Here is a 20,881-nt window from a genome sequence, read left to right on the forward strand (position 1 = left end):
AGGATTCAGTGACTCGCCCAGGGTAACACAGCTAGAGAGAGTCTGAGTCCAGATTTGAACACAGAAGAATGAATCTTCCTGGTTCCAGGCCTGGCACTCTGTACACTATGGCACCACCTAGCTGCCCTATGCTATAAAGACAGCATAATGTTTACTGGTTTGATTCTAAAACCTGTGCTGATGCCCAGAATTGGGTTGGCTAAGGGAATAGGCTGCGACTTTAGGTGCCCACGGTTTACAATGACTCCCAGGTTATTTTCCTGATGGCAAAACTGTTAGAGCCCATTACCCTTTAGGTCTCATTTTATCTCATTTAATGTATTATTTTACGGTTACCCACAATAAAACTCATTGGCTACTTTTCTGTTCACTTATACAGCACCATGAGTTCTTCCTACAACTTATCCCTAATAGCTTAGCCTTGTGCCACCCTGAAAAGAGAAGTGTCACCGCAAGCCTGAAAATGTCACGCCCTTCTTGCTTAGAAAAATCTTAAAGGAAACCAAGCCCAGTGTGGATTCCTGAGGGTTCTCAGTTTTTAACATGCTCCATTCCAGTCGTTCCCTTTATCCTGTTTCCCTCCTGTCTTAAAACCACTTCCTTGTCCACAAAATTTAGTACTATGGTGTCTCCACTTTTTAAATGCCACCTGTCTAGCATGGTGCTCACATCATGCTCAACCTGGTTAACATGGCATCTGATTTCCCTCTAATGATTTATTATGGATCACAGAATCATAGATCTAAAGCTGGAAGGAGATTCTGAGGCCATCTACTCATTTTACAGAAACTGCAGCCAAAGGAAGTTAGGTGACTTACCCAAGGTGACTCCAGTATTTAAGAGTCAAGGGCAGGCTCTTTTATCTACATGTTTGTCTAAACCCTTTTCAGAGATAATTAGATTTTCAGCCTGGACTATGAGCTAGTCCAGGTGAAAGAATGACTCATAGCATAAATTCCCTTTAAGCTTATTACTCTGGCCTACCTGGGATATTGTCTAGTGCAGGGGTGGGGAACCTGCAGCCTTGAGGCCACAGGTTCCCCACCCCTGGCCAGCGGTTTGTGGCATTTTCCATCCTGGACTCAGACTATCATAGGCCAGTGTTAAAGAACCTAAGAGGTGCTGGGCTTCAGCCAGAAGAGGAAATGTGATGCTTTACTAATTTAGTTATGATCTTCATTTACTTGGGCACTGGCTACATTAAACAGAGGGCCCAACTTCTTAGAGGACACAAAGCTGGAATCTTTTCATCACCTGGGTGAGCTTCTCCCCCCCACCCCAGGTGCCATGCATACCCTAAGACAAACACATAAATTATAGATTAGCTCAGTTAATCAAAGGCCATGCTGACGGCATCAGGTTTGACCCTCGGATAGGTTAGTTGGCTAGACCTGGCTTCGGCCTACAGCCTTCACCTCAGCCAGAGATCTAATAAAGGTGGGTGGCCAACCACAAGGTGACTTGGGTGAGAGTGTGGATGGCTCCCTGTGATGCAGCTCCAACACCAAACACCTCCATCAATGGCCACAACTCGAGCACTGCCCCCTAGGCCAAGGATCTGGGTGTGCCGGACAGCTCCTGTCCCACACAGCCTATATAGCTATTCTCTCTAAGCTCTGGAATGCCAATAGCAGATATGTGTGGATTGGGGGGCTCTCCCAAGGCAGGGCACATACCTGACTGTGGGAACAGCCTAAGACCTACATCCTCTAGGAGACCATTTAACCAATTGTGGCATGAGGAACTTTCCTCAGTTTGCCCTTCTTGATATGTTAACTCTTTTATTTCTTTCGGCTATGTTCATAGGAGTAGAGGTTGACATCTCCCAGGGCCTGATACATAAACACTGTGCACATCAGAGATCTAAAACCCTTTCTTGCAGGGGGATAGTTGGAAGGTGGTTCCTTACACTCAGCTGCTGAAGCATCGATGGGGGCTCACCTTGCTTTATTACCACGGGGCACAGATTGCTGAAAGGGAAGGGGGAAGGAGGAGAGGGGCTTCAAGAAACCATATCCACAGATCAATTTTTTTTTAAAAGAAAAGGAAATCCATTTGGTTAATTAATAATACAAAGAAGAAAAAGAACATAAAATTTGATTCATTTCCAAATCTACTTCTGTTCCCCCCAACTTTTTTTTTTTGAGCCAGACAGGGTTTTAACGGAGGTCATGATGGGAAGGCCTAGAGAGCTGAGGGTGGTGGCCCAGTTTTAAACTGGGGAGCAGGGAGTGTGAAGGGAGGTGGTGGTGGCTGATGGAGAGAACATGGATCCAAGCCTTGGCAACATCGAAAACATGGAGAACCTTTCTCTTTCTGTCAACCCACGGCTATGCTTTAGGTGGCTGTACTAGGCCGAGCTGATGGAGACCTGTAATATCAACTCAACAATGCATGTTCTATAACTACGGCTACAGCTACCGGTACATGGACTACAGTGCATGCATTTAGTTCAGTCCCACAGATACATACAATCAATCTAGGAACAGGCAGGGGAGGTGTGAAATGTTGTACTGGACGACAGGTGTTTTGGAGTTTTAAGTAATAATTTAAAAAAAATAAAAATAAAGTGTACAAAAAAAGACATTTCTCGAGAGTCGGATATGAGTTTGTCTCTTGAACTGTTTCATCTGAACAAGCAAAAACATGCAAACCAGCTGCTACTAACAGGAAGCTGGACACTGAGAGAGGATTAAGAGGTGAGGACAAACCTTCCCGCTGAGCGTGCTCAGAAGAGTGTTTGAGAGGAGGTGTGCAGATCCTAGTGTAACAGAGGCCGGGAAAGGGTGCCTCAGAGACACTCTCTCACAGCAGCCCCAACCAAGCAAGAGAAAAGACAACAACACATAACTGCTCACACTCACCACCGTTGTCAGTAACTCATGTTACGAGATTGGGTTATGGCTGGCAAGTATAAAGTACAGTAAGGTGTCCTGCTCTGGGGCGGAGGGGGAAGGGGTGGGTGCTGCAGGGGTATGTGGGAATGGGGGCGGGCATGGGCTTTGGAAGTTTGAAGGTTGGCGTATCAGCCTACCCGTGATGTCAGCTTTGGGGGGGATGGGGAACTTCTAAAAAAAATGCTTCCCTCTCCCCTGAAGTCCTATGAGTAGATGGTCTCTTTGTGGGTGGGTAAAGGGGAACCAAATTGGATTGGGGGATGGGGTGGGGTCGGGGTTGGTACTGTTGAGACTAAATGAATAAGCTGAAAATAAACAAATAAATTCTACGCTGATCACAAGAAAAGATGACGTTGTTTCGAACGGCCGGTGAAGTCAAAACAAAGGTGATACTGAGAGTGAAGTTGTCTAGGAGTTAGAGGGAGAGGTTGGTGGGGACCAGAGCTCTGCCCAGCTCAGGTCCTCAGCTGGTTTGTGAACATCCAGGGTGACTGGATTGTCTTTTAGAGAGGTCAGCTGGGGCCTGGGGCAGAGCCAAACGACCCTCTAGATCCCCCCCACCCCAGGACTAGGGCCTTGGACGATGCAAGTCACTCGCTGGGCAGCCAAGCCAAGTCAGAAGGCAGCTCCTCTCCACCTTGCCTACCCCTGTGGCCAGAGGTCACTGCCTCTTGGGAAGATCCCATCAGTAGTTTTTGAAGAAAAATGCCACAAACAGGGGACTAGAGGAGATGGAAGAGGGAAAGAAATCAAGGAAGGAAAAAGAGGGGTCCAAAATGTTGATTGGTCACCAGTCTGGGTCTATTAGCTCCTTGAGGGCAGGGACCACGATTTCTACTTCTTTTATATCCAGGACAGTATTAAGCACAGAGGAGGTGCACGCTAGATATCTGCTGAATTGAACCGGTTTGAAACTAGGGTATCACGGCTGACACGTACCTCATCGGGCAAGGGAGATCCTGCCTGCCTTTGGGGATTGGTTTTCTATTTTGGTTTGAAGATAGCTGGGAAATTAGAAGGAATGGGAGGACAGGGGACTGTCCTCACTAGAGTGTGGGGGGTAGGGGAGTAGGAAGAAGGGGACCATGCAACAAACCCTCATCTAAAGGAAAGAAAGGCAAAGATCTCCATCCCCTGACCACGTTTCCTGACCTCACAACTACGTTGACTGTGACTTCTACCAGGGCTGGTTACCCTAAACCAGACATATTTTAGCAAGCATGGGGGAGATGGAGGGATTTTCACTGTAAAGGGGTGGGGCAGGGACCCTCAAGCCAAAGCATCCAGGTGATATTTTGGACACAGAGCCAAAACAAACACCAGCAGGGGGCATTGTGGAGGGGCTACCTCAGAACCTAGGGCTGCCATCCCCAAATTCCTAGGGGAGTCTGAGGTCAATACTCCTGAATACAACTCACTAACAGTGCAGAAATGAGGATGACTGACCCAAGATGACCCTGTTGGAGACCTCTCTAGATGAAAATGGCTGCAAAGAAAACACCACTGTTTGGGAGGAAGAAGGGGGAAAAAAAATGAAATATGTTTCACAGAAAATGGGTCTGTCCTCTGGAGTCGGGGCTGGATAGGGCAACTCCCTCTGGGGTCTTTGGGGGTGGGGTGGGGCTGGGGATCGAGGTTGGGGTGAAGGCAATGGGAATTCATCATTCTCCAACTTGCAAAGAACTCCGTGCTGCCCTTTAAACTTGCCACAAAGTCAAAGGGGTGAGGGTGGGGAGGGAGGGAAGAGGTTTATTTGGGGTTAAGGTTTAGCTTCATATTGCAAGTTAAAAAACAAAACAAAGAAAGAACTGAATGGAACAGAATAAACAAACAACTAAGGACACTCAAAATCTTGAGGGTTTTTTTTTTTTTTCCAGGCACAGGTTTGACCAAAGCTCACTTGTCAAGGTACCAAAAAAAAAAGCACTCAGATAAAACAGAAACAAAAACAAAACAAAAAAAAGAAAATTAAAAAAAAAACAATATAACACAGAATCAAGGCAACAATCATCTCCCCGGAGCCTCTGGACGCTTAGGGGCAACTGGCCAGAGCTGAGGGTGAGCCCCTGGAAGGATCCCCCAGGCCAAAGCTGAAGAAGGTTCCTCCCCCACCCTCCAGCCCGTTACCAGGGTGGATGATCCCAGACCCAAAATCCAGCTTCAGAGCTGCTCCTTGCCTGGGTTAGTTATATTGGGTTTAAGGAAAACCACCCCCTCTGCCCCACTTCCCAGCTCTCTGGCAAATTGCCCCTTAGCAACCCCTACATTCCACAGGCCACAAAAAGAAAACCGGGGATCGATGATGTAGGGGGGGAGGATCCTTTGTAGCTCTACAGGAAGTGCCAGTTTGCATGGAACGGAGTTTAAAAAAAAGTCTTTTATTGATGTCTTCCATTGGGCCCCACTGTGCCATCTTCTCATCACTGAGGGGTTGGGGGTTTGGGGCATTTATTTTCCTTTTGAGTTTCTCTTCACTTCTTCCTACTCCATCCATTAAGAGCCTTGTTTTATCAAAGCAAGCTCCCAGCTAGATGCGCTAGAGCTCCTGTCCACAGGGCACCACGAGACATTGCAAAGGCATGCCCCCACATTAGAGGATGTCTCCCTGGTTGGGGCTGGGGAGAACCAGTGGGGTGAGAAAGAGGAGACAGAGAGACAGAGAGAGACAGAGAGACAGAGACAGACAGAGACTGAGAAAGGCAGAGAGAGACAGAGAGAAAACCATGTCCACCGAAGTGGTTTCAAGACGGGGCCCAGGCCTTCTGGGCACCAGTAAGGACACTAAAATATAGCCTCTTTCTGGATGTCCAGAGGGGAACTGAGCCCCATGCTTAGGACAAGAGAGGAAATTACAGGAAGCCAAGAGGGAACCTCTCCAGTTGGCATCCCAGGCTCCCTCCAGCCCCAGCCAGTCAGACTGAACTTTTACTAGTAAAATTTTTGCACTTAAGCTGGCCCTGAACCTCCTAGTATGTCTTAAGAAAGCTTAGGACCTCAGGAAAACAGCTAATGATAATTTAGGGTGTCTTTCCTTAAGGCCAGGCAGCTTGCTGTGCTGGCCACAGGGCTAGGCTGAGGCAGTGAGGGGAAAAGGAGAAACCCAGGTATTGGAAGGGTTGAGGGAATCGCAAACCATAAGAGATGCTTGGCCTGGTGTCAGCCTCAGGTCAATAGGCATGGGAAGAGGGGCTGGTGAGCTTGAGGGAAAAACAGCTTCACTCTAGCCAAGCATACCATCCTGAGACTCCAGCTGTACCTGAACCCACTGGCCAGGTAAACACACCTCTTGGTGGCAGAAGGGTCAAGATCACTGCTTTGGATATCAGGAATGGATAGATAGGTTTGAATTATACTGGTTTTGGAGCGGGGGTGGGGGAGGGGTCTTTGGATTTCCTCTCTCACACCTTGGTCACAGAGCCTCTAGTAAAGTCAGAGAAGTGGGGCTAGGGTGAGTGTTGTTAACCTGAAACAAAGTCGGGGGCAAAATGACCACAGCTATCAAGCAAAGGAGGGATCTGAGTTTTAAAACAATTTCATTCCTTTTTTTTCCCCTTAAATATAAATGAAAGAGATAGAGAGGAAAAAAAAAACTCTCGGGTTTGCAGTTTTGGTTTCATATGCCCTGAGAAATTCCCCAGGCCTCGTGGCCCTCCGGCTCTGTAGCCTTAGCTCTTCTCTTCCCTAACCCTCCCTGGGCTCCCTGGCCAAAAGTGTGACCCAGTGGTCAGAGGAGTGCTGGACAGATGCAGCCACACAGAATACCAACAGAGTTTTTACCTTCCCCTGCACACTGGGGGTATGCCGTGTAGCCGCCTCTTCCATACACCTCCCTACCTGATCCTCTTGCTGCTGCCACTGCTGCCGCTGCCACTGGTCCATATGCTGCTGCTGGAAAACCTGGACACAATGAAAAAGGGCAGACAGTGAGGAGAGATTCAGGGAAGGACAGTTTTTGCTTGTTCCCTCCCTGCCCCGGCCCCCCCAAAAAAAGATACTGCAGAAGAGGAGGAGGACATGGGTTAGGACTGAACACATAAAAACTTTTCAAGAAATGAACTTGTTAGAGGAACATATTAGTGATTCTCAACCTCTTGGGAAGTGTGACACCCTCTGATTTGTCTGATTTTGCAACCCTCCCCGTCATCCCACTTGAACATGGTATAATGAATATGGTCTGTTCATTTTAAAAATTAAAGTGAATGTTCTTTTGGGCGGGGAGGGGATGGGAAAAGGGACCTGTGATTTCATTAATATAGGGAACTCCCGTGGAAGAACTTCCTTCAACTTAGAGTCTTAGAGAGCTGCCTAAGGAATTGAGAGGTTAAATGATTTGCCCAGGGTAACACAGCCAATAGTTTTCAGAGGTGCAAATTGAACCCAGGTCTTCCTGACTCCAAGGCTGGCAATCTGTGCCACCCTAAAATGAATTAGGATTCTATTTTAAAATTTTGAATTGGTTTTCAGTAATGACATTGGTCTATAGCTTTCCTCCTTTGCATTATCCTTCCCTGGTTTAGGTATTTCTCTGATAGAAGTCTGGTAGAATATTTTATTTCTCACTTTTTGAGAATAATTTGTCTAGTATTGGCATTAATTATTCTTCAAAAATTTGATAGAATTCTCCTGTGAATCTATTGAGATCAGGAGTTCTTCCTTACCCCAACTATTTTTTTTAAATAACTGCTAATTCTATTTCCTTTTCTTAGTTGGATTACTTATGACCTCTATTTAATTTTGTTAGCTTGCATAGTTTATATGTGTGAAGATAATGGTGCGTGTGTGTGTTCTCAGTTTTGTTAGCATAACTATGCACAGTAGGTTCTCTGCAATTCTTTTTTATTACTTCTGGTTTTGTTGTGATTTTACCTTGTTTGTTGGCTATTCTGTTGATTTCATTTTTCCCCTTTTCTTTTTAATCAGGCTGGCTAGAGGCTTATCAATTTTGTTAGTCTTTTCAAGAAACCCATTTTTGGTTCTATTTATCACAAAAGTGAATTAGGATGAACTTCATTATTATTGTTTTGAGATAAGTGGTATACTGGAGAGAGTATCAGCCTTGGAACTAGGAATATCTGGTTTTAAGACCCTCATCTAACAGATGCAGGATATGTGATCCTTGGTAAGCCCCTTGAACTTTCAGTGCTCCAGGCAGCTCTCTACTACAAGATACAGAGAAGGAGTCAGCCTTCATTGGTAGAAGGAATTTCCTCACCAGGGAGTTCCCTATACCAGTGAAATTATAGGTCTAATTCTTATTCCTAACTTGAATGCTGGGAAGAATCTAACAACTTTGATGGAGATAAATGATGACAACTTGAGGTGTCTCAGAGCAAGGTTGGGAATGGCTAACATGGACCCTGAGTCCACAGAGGGCAGAGGCTGGGTCTCTTTGTACCATATTCAATCACAGAGCTGTGTGCAACTGTACTCTCTGAGAACCACTGGTAAAGGAGCTGTTTTAAAACCAGCTGTTCTGTGTTATAAAAGGCTGCCGACTTTGTTGCCCTGGAATCGATGAGGATGGAGAGCCTCCTTCCAGTCAGAAGACATCCCAAAGACAATGTCACTGCAGCCCTATCCAATTGGATTGCAAAATACTCAACTGGAGTACCGGCCCAGGAGGGCAGGTGAGGCCAATTAGAGGATTTGAAGACGATCAAGCCTTGTGGTTTGATGCATTTGCTTATAGGCTTTTACGGTCAGGAGGCAAAGCGTTTCGATTTAGCACCTCCAGTTTGGGCACTTCAGCCTAGAGGAGATGAGGCCATGGATATCAAAGGGAGCTTTGGAAAGAACCCTTTGGTCCTTCATGATCAAGCTGTAAGTTTCTAAAAGGGGATAATCAGTGAGAGTGTCCCAAGGTACCTATGCTCCTTGGACAGCACAAGGATATTCTACATGAGAGCAGGACCAGAGCTCCCAGATTCTGTTATTTGACTGAAGCAAAGGGATAAAGGAAAAGGCCCAGAAAGACCTTGCCTCTCCCCTCCTGGCCATCTAACTGCCCCATCCCCCTTAAGCTGCCACCAACATCAACTTGAGCACACAAGCAAACAAATCCCTCTTTTGCGCAGACAGACAGATGCTACGAGACCTGTCCCCAACTGCCTTTCCAATAGGTAATGTTATTTTGGATGGCGTTTCAGCAGACAACAAAAGGTTTCCTGGGCAGGCCCAAAGGCATCAATCAGTCTGGCCTTAGCTGGGTCTTTGAAGGAGGGACTTCTTTGGGACAGGGGCAAGACAAGAGGGAAAGGAGTTTGGGGAGCCAGTATGGGGAGAGAGCTGGGAGGGAGGAGAGAAAGGGACAGTTCCAAACACATGGCAAACTAAAAGCTTGCTAAAGTCTAAAGCTACCATCTTAGCTACATGAAACTACAAGGGAGGAAAGAAACTCCACATGGAACAGGCTAGTCTAGGAGGGCACTCTAAGCTACTTAAAATGTTAATTAAAATAGACATACTTGCATTTAAATATGGTAATAGGGCTGTTGGGGGAAAAAAATCCAGGTGAATTAGTGTCTGGACTGTCTGATCTTATCTTATCTATGATGATGATGATAACGATGATGATGATGATAAAGACAATAAGAATCTTGGACACTTATATGGCAAATTCACAGTTTACAAAGTGGTTTAGATAATCTTGCTCGAGATTCACAACTCTGTGAAGCTACCCCAGGCATTCTTATACCCATTTTACAGATGGTGAAACTAATGCTCAGAAGTGGCTAAGAGACCACTAAGCCTATGGTTACTCAGAGTCAAGAGACAGAATTCAAACCCAAGTCTTCCTGACTACAAGTATTCCCTCTATGAGGCTACTTCCACACACAGAAGAAAGTTACATACAAAAGATGAATCAAATCTGTCAGGCAGTGAACTAGAGGATAGGCCTATGGAAGGGGTTCTTCAGCAAACCTCCCTTTCATCCCCTCCCCAACCCCAAGTTCTTCAAGTCAGGAACAGATTCCCAATAGCCCATCTTTTTTCCACAGAGGAAGAAGAACATTGTTTCTCTCCTTCATTGTCTCACTGTTTACTTCCAACAAAATCTAGGATGATTCCTCAGAGAAAGGAGGCATAAAACTGGGTTTGGTAGTTAGAGTGGGGGCCAACAGAAAGATGCTCAAACAGAGGAGCTATTTTCTGGCATTGAGTGCATTTGGACAAAGGTCAGAGGAGGGAAAAGAGGAAAAAAAAACCCAACTCCCAGCTAACGTGAGGAAAGAAATCCATTATCCCTAATCTCAGATAAAAGTACCTGCAGGTGACCCAGCTCTGAACAACTGCTGGGGATTGGAATTTAATCTGATCCATCAGAACAGAGCATAGATAACCCAGGTCAGTGTTAAAGGCTAGGGGGAGGAGATGGGAAAGGAGAGAAAGACAAGCCCGGGGAGAAAGGCAACCCAATCAGATTCAGGCTTAAAGAATGCCTCTGCAACTCTGCAGCCAAAAGAAATTCCAACAGGAGGTCTCCACAGACTACAAATAGGGGGAAAGAGAGGTCTGGGGGAGGAAGGGGAAAGTTAATGAGTTTTCATCTGAAGAGAGAGACTTGGTGCCTCAGTTACCCAAATAACCCAATAACAAGAAAGGCTCCCTTCTCTTTATGCCTGTTTTGACTGAGGGTGAAGGCACAGGGGGAAGACCAAGGACAGCTCTTGCCATGGTGGGTTAATGGCACATGCAGAATAGGAGAAGTTGTGGGCTGCCAGATGGGCCATACTTCTCTCTAAGCTTCAGAAGTAGGGGAGGAAGGGAGCCTGGACCACCCTATCATGGCTTAGCAAACTCCTTCATACGTGGCTCAGGACTACAGTAGCTCATGGATACACATAAGACATCATAATCTCAGCCTCATTCAGTTTCCAGGATGGCCTTACATGCTGGGTGTGGTAAGAGAGGGGAATAGAGGACAAGACAATGGGGAAGAGAGGGAAGCCACACCTTTACTGCTCAGGGAGATCTAAGCCCCCAGTTCAGAATGCCCATCATGCTCAGCTGCCAGGGCAAACTCTCTCTGTGTTTGTGAAATGGGTTGAAGAAAAAAAAATGGAGGCTAAGGTTCAGGGCTTAGTACAGTGACTAGCACACAGTAGATGCTTAATAAATGTTTACTGATTGATTGAGGGAGGCATATCTTTTTATTTGCATGTCCAGCACCCAGCACACAGAAGGCACCTAATAATTACTTAGGTTGACTGACTCATTTATTGATCTGGACTCTGATCCTAGCTTAAATAAACCTGTGTTATTCACTCAGTACAGTCTTGATCCTATCCCTACCCCAGGATGTAGGTCATTCAGGGAACTTGCGAGGAGTCACTTAACTCTGGGCTACTTCCCAGGACTTCTCCACAAAGTTGTAAATTGCTGAGGCAGCTAGGTGGCGCAGCGGATAGAGTGTTAGGCCTGGAGTCAGGAATACCCATCTTCCTGAGTTCAAAACTGGCCTCAAGACACTTATCAGCTGTGTGACCCTGGGCAAGTCACTAACCCTGTTTGCCTCAGTTTCCTCATCTGTAAAATGATATGGAGAAGGGAATGGCAAATCGCTCCAGTATCTTTGCCAAAAAAAACAAAAAACAAAAAAACCCCCCAAAAACCCCCAAATGTCAGAAGCAACAACAAAGCTCCTGCGTTAGAAGGTAACTGCCCTGAGGGTAGGGAATGTTTTTGCCTTTCTTTGCATCATCTGATCTGCCAAAGCTCTAGGGTACTCTCCAAGACTAAAAATGGTAGATCTGTATCAGCAGAGAAAGTTCCTTATTGGGAATTCCCTATCCAGGTGAAACCACAGACCAGTCCCTAATCTCTAATTCCATATATCCCCAGCTCTTAGCATACAGTAAACCGTTAATAAAGGCTTGTTGACTTAAATAAAGGTTGTGAACTTTATTAGTGGAGGAAATTTTGACACCAATGAAATTGCAGAGTGTGTGGACATATATCACTTTCAGGAGCAGGCAGGGGAGGGAGAGGGAAGGAGGGAGGGGAAGGGGGGGGAGAGAGAGGGAGGGGGAGAGAGAGGGAGGGAGGGAGGGAGGGAGAGAGGAGAAGGAGGAGGAGAGGAAGAAGAAGGAGAGAAAGAGAGGAAGAAAAAAGAGAGGGGGAGAAAAGTAGAGAGAGAAAGAGGAAGAAAAGAGATAGAGGAAAGGAGAGAGAGAGGAAAGAGGAGAGGGAAGGGGGGAGGGAGAGAGAGGGAGGGAGAGTGTGTGTGTGTGTGTGAGAGAAAGAGAGAGAGAGAGAGAGAGAGAGAGAGAGAGAGAGAGAGAGAGAGAGAGAGAGAGAGAGAGAGAGAGAGAGAGAGAGACAGACAGAATATGAGGGCATACCTGACACTTCGTGACCCCATTTGGGATTTTCTTGGCAAAGATACTGGAGAGGTTTGCTATTTCCTTCTCCAGCTCATTTTGCAGATGAGGAAACTGAGGCAAATGGGGTTAATTGAGTTGCCCAAGGTCACACAGCTAACGAGGCCAGATTTGAACTCAAGAAGATGAGTCTTTCTGACTCCAGGCCCAACACTCTATCCACTAGCTGTCTTTGGATAAACGGTGCAGTTTGTTTTTGAAAAGACTAAGACAACACCCAGAAAAGGCAAAGTTAAACCCCAGACACCAAGAGGGAGTAGGAGAGACAGACAAGTGGGAGGGAGAATGGAGTTCAGTGTTGGATGCGCAGAAGGTGTGTGTATTTGTGTGAATTACTTTCCAGTTCTGAGAAGTGTTAGGAAGAAAGTGGGAAGCCCTCTTGGAGGGGGCTGAGGAACAAGCTGTGTGAAGAAGCCAACTCTGTCTCATTTCCCCCAAAACACTCTGCACCCCACCCCCGCCCCGCAGTGAACAATTCTCCCAGTCCGCTATCTGCTCTCTTTTCAGAGGCCATCAGGTAAAGCCTAAACCCAGCTCCCTTATCTCTCCATCCTTAGCACACTAAGTCCTGCCAAGTGAGTAGAGAAAATGACAAAGCAGGGGCATAGGGGTGGTGGTGATGGTGGTGATGGTGGTGGTGGGGAATCAAAACCAGCCTGCCCCTCCCGTCTCTTTTGAAGTAATGTTAGCCCCTCTCTGATCAGGCCTTGCCGGCTTTCAGAGGCTCAGAGCTGTCATTTCCCACAGATTTCCTTTTGCATTATTTCTTTCATTAAGTGGTATTATCCTTTTAGCAGCAACACCAGGCTTTGCTGCCAAAGGAGAAAGCAGAAAAGCTCTGTGCATAAACACTCTGGTTTCAGGCAACTTCTTATTTCAGAGAGGCCGCCTCTGTCACTGGGGGTGCTCACCTCCTTGAAGAGGGCTGGGGGTCCAGAACCCAGCACACTGCGGTCCGGAAATGAGGCGCTCAAAAGCACCAGACCCTCAAAAACTCAAGAGTGGGGCCCAGCCCCTAAATGCTTAGGATCAGACATCTTAAAGCAGGAGCTAGAAAAAGCCTTGGAGATCATGCAATCTATCCTCCCATTTTACAGATGAGAAAACCCCAGATGGGGTCATAAAGAGTCAGGTATGCCTGCATTCACACTCACTCACACTCTCTCTCTCTCTCCCACAGAAGAATAAGGCCACCTTTGGCTGGCTTTGTGCTCACCTTCCTATTCCTGACACAGACCCCACTAGGGAATATGGCTGGATGGAGACAGTTTAAATACTGATCTGCTCTTCTTTTCCGGCAAAGCCTAACATGTCCTTGAAACTTTAACCCTTTGCAAGAAGCCTTCCTGCTCTCCTAAGGCTGGTACATTCCCTCTGAGATTATCTTGCGTTTGTACAGTATTTGCATCTTGTCTCCCTGTTAAACTGTAAGCTCTTGGAGGGCAGGGATTGTTTTTCTTTGTCGTCATATCTCCAGAGTTTACCACAGTGCCTACTGCATGGTAGATGATGTATAAATGGTTGATTTGAACTCTGAACTTGATTAGACATCTAGATGGTGCAGTGGATACAGCACCAGCCCTGGAGTCAGGAAGACTCATTTTCTTGAGTTCAAATCCAGCCTCAGACGTTTCATAGCCGTGTGACCCTGGGCAAGTCACTTAACCCCATTGGCCTCAGTTTCCTCATTTGTAAAATGAGCCAGAGAAGGAAACGGCAACCCATTCTAGTATCTTTGCCAAGAAAATCCCAAATGGGGTCACAAAGAGTGGGACATGACTGAAAACAACTGAACAACTCAACAAGTGGGGGTGGGAGATGTTAGACTAAATGGCTTCTGGGGTCCCTTTCAGTTCTAGAAGCTACAATCCCATGACTGTCTGATTCGTGGGCCTCCAACTTCCCAATCTGTAAAATCCGGGTGACATACAGCCAACTCAATGGGATATCGTAAAGAGAAATGGTAAAATAGCTGGAGAAGTGCCATACAGAAAGTATTTGTTTTTATTATAATTATCATCATCAGAGCTAAGAAAAATATGATTCACAGAGGTTTGCAGGACCATAGATCCGTAAAGAACCTCAGAAACCATTTTAGTCTGACTTCCTCATTTTATAGATGAGGAAAATAAGGTACAAAGAGTCTGAAGGATCTGACAAAAGACACGTATAAGCATGAAAGGCAGGATTTGAACCTGGTCCTCTGGTGGGTCAATGTTCTTTTCACTGTACCATAACTGTTGAGGTGAGAGTGAGCTTAAAGACCATCTATATAAATGTCAGTTCTTTATTATTTAGTAGTAGTAGCAGCAGCAACAGCAGCATTAATTTTAATTAATTAAATTAATTTAGTATTTGTATTATTTGTAGCATTAATTATTAATCTCCTCAGAAGAATATAAGTTCCTTGAGGGGCTGTATTTAATTTTTTTGTACCCCCAGGGCCTAGCACAAGGCTTTGCATTAATGACTGATTGTTCAATTGGATCTACCCTTTTCAATTTACTGAAGAGACTTGTTGGAAGTCCCACAGCTACTGTGCCCTGCCTCTGAGTCCAGCGCTGGTCTCCTGGTCCACAGCTCCTCTCCAAGCTAACGGACTGGCTTCATCAAAGCAGTGAGACCACAAGCTATCTTTTCACCGAATTGCACTTGCTCAGTAAAGCTCGACTATGGTAACGTCCCACAAAGCTTTGGATTCAAGGATATAGCATCTCTCTCAGCTCTCTTTAAGCCCCTGGAAAACCTGAGCTCAATGTCATCCAGTGGACCTGATAATCTCTGCTTATTTGTTTTCATAAACCACATACTATCCACTAACATGGCTCTTTACAGATCCTCCAGGAGGGCTTGGGGCCCGCTCAGGCCCAAAGTAAATTTACAAGGACCTGAATTGCCTCCTGCAGTTTGAAGGTAATCCTGTTTTCTCCTTTGTAAGCTCGTTTTTGTTTTGGCCTCTTCTGCTTCCCCAAACAATTATTCTTGTCGAATTTTCCAGCTGTTCCTGGGCTCAGCAAAGAGCAGGGAGGAACCAGCTGGAAGAGAAGGGAAATGTCTCCAGAATTTCTCTGACCTATAAGGAGGATGGAGGGTCCAAGAATCTTGCCTTGCCATCTCCTGTCCTCTGTCCATCCCAACCTACCTTCCACTTCCATGCCTTTTACAGGCTGTCTCCCCATGCCTGGAATGATTCCTTCCTCACCTTTGCTTTTGGGAAGCCCCTAGCTCTTGTTGAGATGCATTTTAGTGGACACTTACTAGGAGAGGCCTTTCTGGACCCCAATGGTCAGCAGGCTCCTTCCTTCCCTTAAATTACTTTATATTTAATACTAATGTCAATAGCTGGCATTTACATAGTACTTTCAGGTTTGCGAAGCACTTTATATGTTATCTCATTTTATGTATGCATGTGTGTGTGTGTGTGTGTGTGTGTGTGTACACACACACACACGTCTCAAGAACTTTGGAATTGATTGTGTGACATGGGAGATACTGGCACAGGACTGCTCAGCATGGCGGGCCCACATCAGAGAAGGTGCTGTGCTCTATGAGCAGACAGAATTGAAACAACTCAAAGGAAATGCAGGATGCACAAGTTTGAAGTATTCACCCCAAATGTTCACATGGACTACTTGTGCCTGAGCTGTGGTAGAGTATTCTGAGCTCGTACTGGCTTGATCAGCCACAGTTGGACACACTGAATCTTGACTCAAGCATGGTGGCGTCATTTTGGTCCTCTTCAGAAACAAAGGATAACAACCAACCAACACACACACACACACACACACACACACACACACACAAATATATATACATGCATGTATATATAATGTATATGCATGTATACACACATATACAGAATGTTTATGCATATACACATTTACACCCATGTATACAGAATGTTTGTGCATGTATACACATGTGTACATGTATGTGTGCATGCGCATACATGTTGTTTCTTTACGATTAGAATATAAGCTCTTTGAAAGGAGATATTCCAGTATAGTGTGTGAAACACAGCAGGGTTTAATAAAGATAGAAACTAGATCTCTGATTTCATTGATTTAGGGGACTCCCAGTTGAGGAAACTCCCTCTACCAGGGCAGGTCACCATCTTTTCTTCGACTCACTGTCACAGATAGTTGTCTGGAATACTTAGCGGTTAGGCTGCTTGCCCACAGACACAGAGTCAGTATGTGTCAGAGGCGCGTCTCAAACTCAGGTCTTTCTGGCTCTGAGGCCAATTCATTCCCCTTCCCTGCACACTGCCCTTCCCCTCAGAGCATGGGAGGTCCATAATAAAAGTTTGTTGAAATGAATTGAATGGGTGGGGCGCATATCTAAAGGTGGGGTAAAAGATGAAATACTGCCTCATTTACCCTTTTTGGTAGGGGGTAGGGAATGAAGGGGAGAATAGGAGACCCAAAGATTAGAGCTAGAATGGACTTGAGAAGGGAGGGAAGGCAGAGTCTCATTCACCCAAAAGCTATGAAGGAGGGGGCAGGTTTAGAATCTTCTGGGCACAGCCCAGGATTGACAAGAAAGGGAGAGAAGGTACCAAGGACTGGATGTCAAGGAGATCCTCCTGGGCATGAGCTTCCTGCCACCTGGCTCATATCACTAGCAAATGAACCTGGCCAAGGAGCGGGAGAAGTTCTGCGGTCACTGAGGTCCCCATCTTTAGTTCCAGGAGAAGGAGGAAACAGAAGCAAATACTGTTTTTGCCTCTTGGCTTGAAAAGCTTCCAGCCATCCCTTGCCTTAGAGGGACTCTGGCATTCTCACGGGCCTAGTGCCACTTCTCACCTTCAGTCAACAGACGTGCACTCTTGAGCGATTTATTTATTTATTTTTAAAAGGTCCAGACATGTCATTTGCTTTTGCTGATGGAAATTAAAAGTGAAGGCCTTGAAGAAGGGTAATTAAGTTCATGCTGGCAGACTTATTATGGATTTTGTAAATCTGTGTGAGCCAGGAAGCCCCTGCTGCCATTTTAAATAGAGTAGGGTGATGGTCAGTGTTGTGGAGGGCAGGGCACTAAATCAGAACTAAATCCCTTAGTAAATGGTGAGAGGAAAAGAAATAGCCACAATGAGGTCTCTCTTATTGGACATTGTCATACGGCGGCCAGCAATTATCCCTTTTTGGGAAGGGCAAGAGATCAGTGTAGGTAACTTCCAGGGTGGAAATTCCCTCCACCAATGCATAACAGGTGTCTCATGTAAATTTATACTCTTAGCTACATGAGGCGCCGAGAGGTTGTGATTTTCCCAGGGTCACACAGCTAGTATGTGTAAGAGGTGGGACTTAAACGTAGGTCTTCTTGACTCTGAGGCTGGCTTTTTGTATATTACATTAGATCTGCTGTTTCTTATAATAGCAACAGTAAGTATATAAATATATGCATGCATGTACATATATGTATAAATATGCATAACATGTATGTATAAACATGCACACATATAGCTTACGGTTTACAGATTGCTTCCCTAATAATGACAACAGTAAGTATATAAATATGAGTACAAACGTACGCATGTATGTACATGTGTGTATATGCAGAACACATACACACACATATATGTACAAATACACTTATATAGTTTACAGAATGCTCTCCTCCCAACCCTCTAAGATAGTCTATTAATATTCCCATCTTGCAGATGAGAATCATCTACAGAAAACATTAAATCCAATCTGCTTATTTTTACTTTATCTATATTTTACTATTTTAAAAAACCAGGTTAAATGATTTGCGCAACGTCACCAGGTAATGGTGGTGGAGGGAGGATTTAAGCCCAGGTCCTATGACCCCAAGGCCAGCCCTCTTTCTATCCACTGCCCCATGATGAAACGCAGCTCACAGAGAAGGGCAGAGAAGGACTTAAAGATAAATCTTCTGCCTCCAAGTCCACAGTTCTCCCCGAGCCTTAATCTCCCTTCAAGTGAGGGGGTTGGACTACATGACTGCTCAGATTCCTTCCAGACCTACTACGATCTGTCCACAGTCACAGTGTGTTCAGGCAGCAGTGCTGGGATGTGAATCCAGGTGATTTGACTCTTGAGAATTCTTTCAGCTACACTGCTCTGTCTCTTTATCATATCCCTTTCATAGGCATGGGACATTTTTGGCTGGCACATAGTAGGCATTTCATGAATTTTTTTTTAGGAGGCAATTGAGGTTAAGTGACTTGCCCAGGGTCACACAGCTAGTAAGCATCTGAGGCTGAATTTGAACTCAAGTCCTCCTGACGACACCTGGGCCAGTGTTCTACCCACTGTGCGGTGTACCTGCCCCTTTTTATTTATTTATTCACTTATGTCCTTTTTATTTATTCACTTATGTATTTATTATTATTTTTTTAGGAGGCAATCAGGGTTAAGTTCACAAATGTTTACTGATTGCCTCAATTTTATCTCACTTACCTACCATGAGCAGCCTTTTATTGTTGAGTCGTTTCTGTTGTATCTGACTCTTTGTGGCACCATTTGGGGTTTTCTTGGCAGAGATACTGGAGTGGTTCGCCAGTTCTTTCTCCAGCTCATTTTATAGACGAAGAAACTTGAGGTAAACAGGGTTAAGCAACTTGCCCAGGGTCACACGGTAAGTGTCCGAGGCTGGATTTGAACTCACAAAGTTGAGTCTTTCTGATTCCAAACCCAGTATTCTATCCACCACGCTACCTAGCAGCCCCCATGAGAATCCTATGAGACATTCTTCCTGAGAAGGATATTATCATCCCTATTGGCCAGATGAAGAAACTGAGGCCCCCAGAGTGCTTTAGTCACATAGTGAGTTGGCGGCAGGGCTGAGGTGAGAAGCTCATCTCCAATCTATCTCTCTTCCCATCTTCTACTACTAACTCCCTCTCTTACTACCTCTACTGCTAACATCTTCCTTTATCTTTCTGGTGAACTTTCCCAGGGGAAAGTACATTGACCCAAAAAGCTAAGCCCATAAAATTCCCTTTCACTTGGGAAGAGTCAACTCTCTAAGGGAGAAGAGCAGGGGCAAAGAAAATCCCCAACAGCAGATAATCCTTAAATTATTTCCATTTGGCTTAAGAATGCAATAAATGGTTCTTTCCCTTTGCAAGCAGCAGGTTTGCCATTCTCCTGACAAACCAGGAGTTCTTGACCTGGGTCAGTGAACTTGTTTTTAAAAATATTTTTGATACCTGTATTTCAATATAATTTATTTCATTTGTAATCCCATGTATTTGATTTTATGCATTTAAAAACATTTTTTTTTCTGAGAAGGAATCCACAGACTTTGCCAATCTGCCCAAGGTGTCCATGATACAAAAGAAGTTAACAACTCCTGTGATAAACGAATATTCAAATCAATGTGGATTTGCTGAATACATACTATTAGATTAAAGGGGGAAGCAGTTGGTGATTAAAAAAAAATCTGGCCAGGTATAATTATAAAGCAAAAAATGTATAAGATGGCTGGAGTTTTTTATGCATTGATGCATTCGTTATCAGGGGCTGCTGATAATTTTACAATCATTTATTAAGCATGTAGTAAGTGCAAGCCGTTTTGTCAGGATAAAAAATTGTCCTTAAGGAGATTGCTATAGTCTTCTTAGGGGGATATGACAAGTCTGTTGTTTATTCATCTTTAGAGGGCTGCTATCCCATGTATCTTTACATGGCAATATATGCAGTTCAAAGAACGTGTTCATTGTTCATACATACATTGTTAGGAAGGACCTTAGAGGTCATTGAATCCAACCCCCTTATTTTAAAGATGAAGAAACTTAGTATAAGAGAAATTAAGTGGCCTGTCGAAGAGGATACTGGTAGTAAGTAGAGAGCTGGGGTTTTGAACCCTTGTTCTCTGAATTTAAATTCCCTGCCTTTTCCATTATATCATGCAGAGTTACAACATATTCACGTATGTACGGATGTGTGCATATGCACGTACATACATTCTGGGACCACAACTGGGAAATCTTTAGATTTAAGAGAAAGCCTGTGTCCCTATGCAAGGGAGGATTAGGCCACCATTCAAAAGCTAGTGGCACTCCTGGGCCTAACTGTGACCCAGAAGAGGATCCAGAAGAGAAATGGTCATCACCAGCACCTAGCACACAGTCTGCGAACAATAAATGCTGACTGACTGATAGAAGATTTCAGGCACAGGAGCCATGAATGCCCAGAAAAATCCCTTGGTTTTTTCATGAGATGGATGGTAGAGGCAGTTCTGGAGCCAATGCGCTAGAATAGAGACTGGCAAACTACGTTCCCTTATGCCTGTTTTTGTACAGCCCCATGAGCTAAGAAGGGTTTTTATATTTTTGAATAAAGTTTTATTGTATTTAAAAATGTAAAAAACTTTCTTATTTAGAGGGCTGTATAGAAACAGGCTGCCAGCACAATTTAGCCCTTGAGACAGCTTGCCAACCCCTGGGGAAGCAGGAAACCTACAAGTTAAAAACTCACCAAAATGACAGGCAGCGGCTGGGGCGGGGTGGGGAGGGGAGTAGATTATCTTTAATGTCCTTCTGACAGACATTCTATGATTCTAGAATTAAAAAGAGCTGGAATGATCTGTGCCTCTCTATTTTTGACTTTTCTCTATATCCTCAACACTTAGGCT

At 44.9% G+C, this 20,881-nt stretch overlaps 1 protein-coding gene across 6 annotated transcripts in view; it reads right to left on the reverse strand.

Moving 5' to 3' along the window:
* Nucleotides 1–20,881, reverse strand: part of MSI2 (musashi RNA binding protein 2) — a 525,661-nt gene that overhangs the window by 36,909 nt on the left and 467,871 nt on the right. For 2 of the 6 annotated variants that reach the window (XM_036754983.1, XM_036754982.1), the window contains exons 11-12: nucleotides 9,362–9,385; nucleotides 6,675–6,794 (exon numbers count right to left, since the gene is read on the reverse strand). In XM_036754983.1, coding sequence (XP_036610878.1) covers nucleotides 6,675–6,794; nucleotides 9,362–9,385 — 144 coding nt within the window. The remainder of the gene's footprint in view (nucleotides 1–6,674; nucleotides 6,795–9,361; nucleotides 9,386–20,881) is intronic. The other 4 variants (XM_036754986.1, XM_036754987.1, XM_036754985.1 and 1 more) reach the window with 2 other exon arrangements.

The sequence above is a fragment of the Trichosurus vulpecula genome, chromosome 4, assembly GCF_011100635.1.
Source record: "Trichosurus vulpecula isolate mTriVul1 chromosome 4, mTriVul1.pri, whole genome shotgun sequence".
Classification (NCBI taxonomy): Eukaryota; Metazoa; Chordata; class Mammalia; order Diprotodontia; family Phalangeridae; genus Trichosurus; species Trichosurus vulpecula.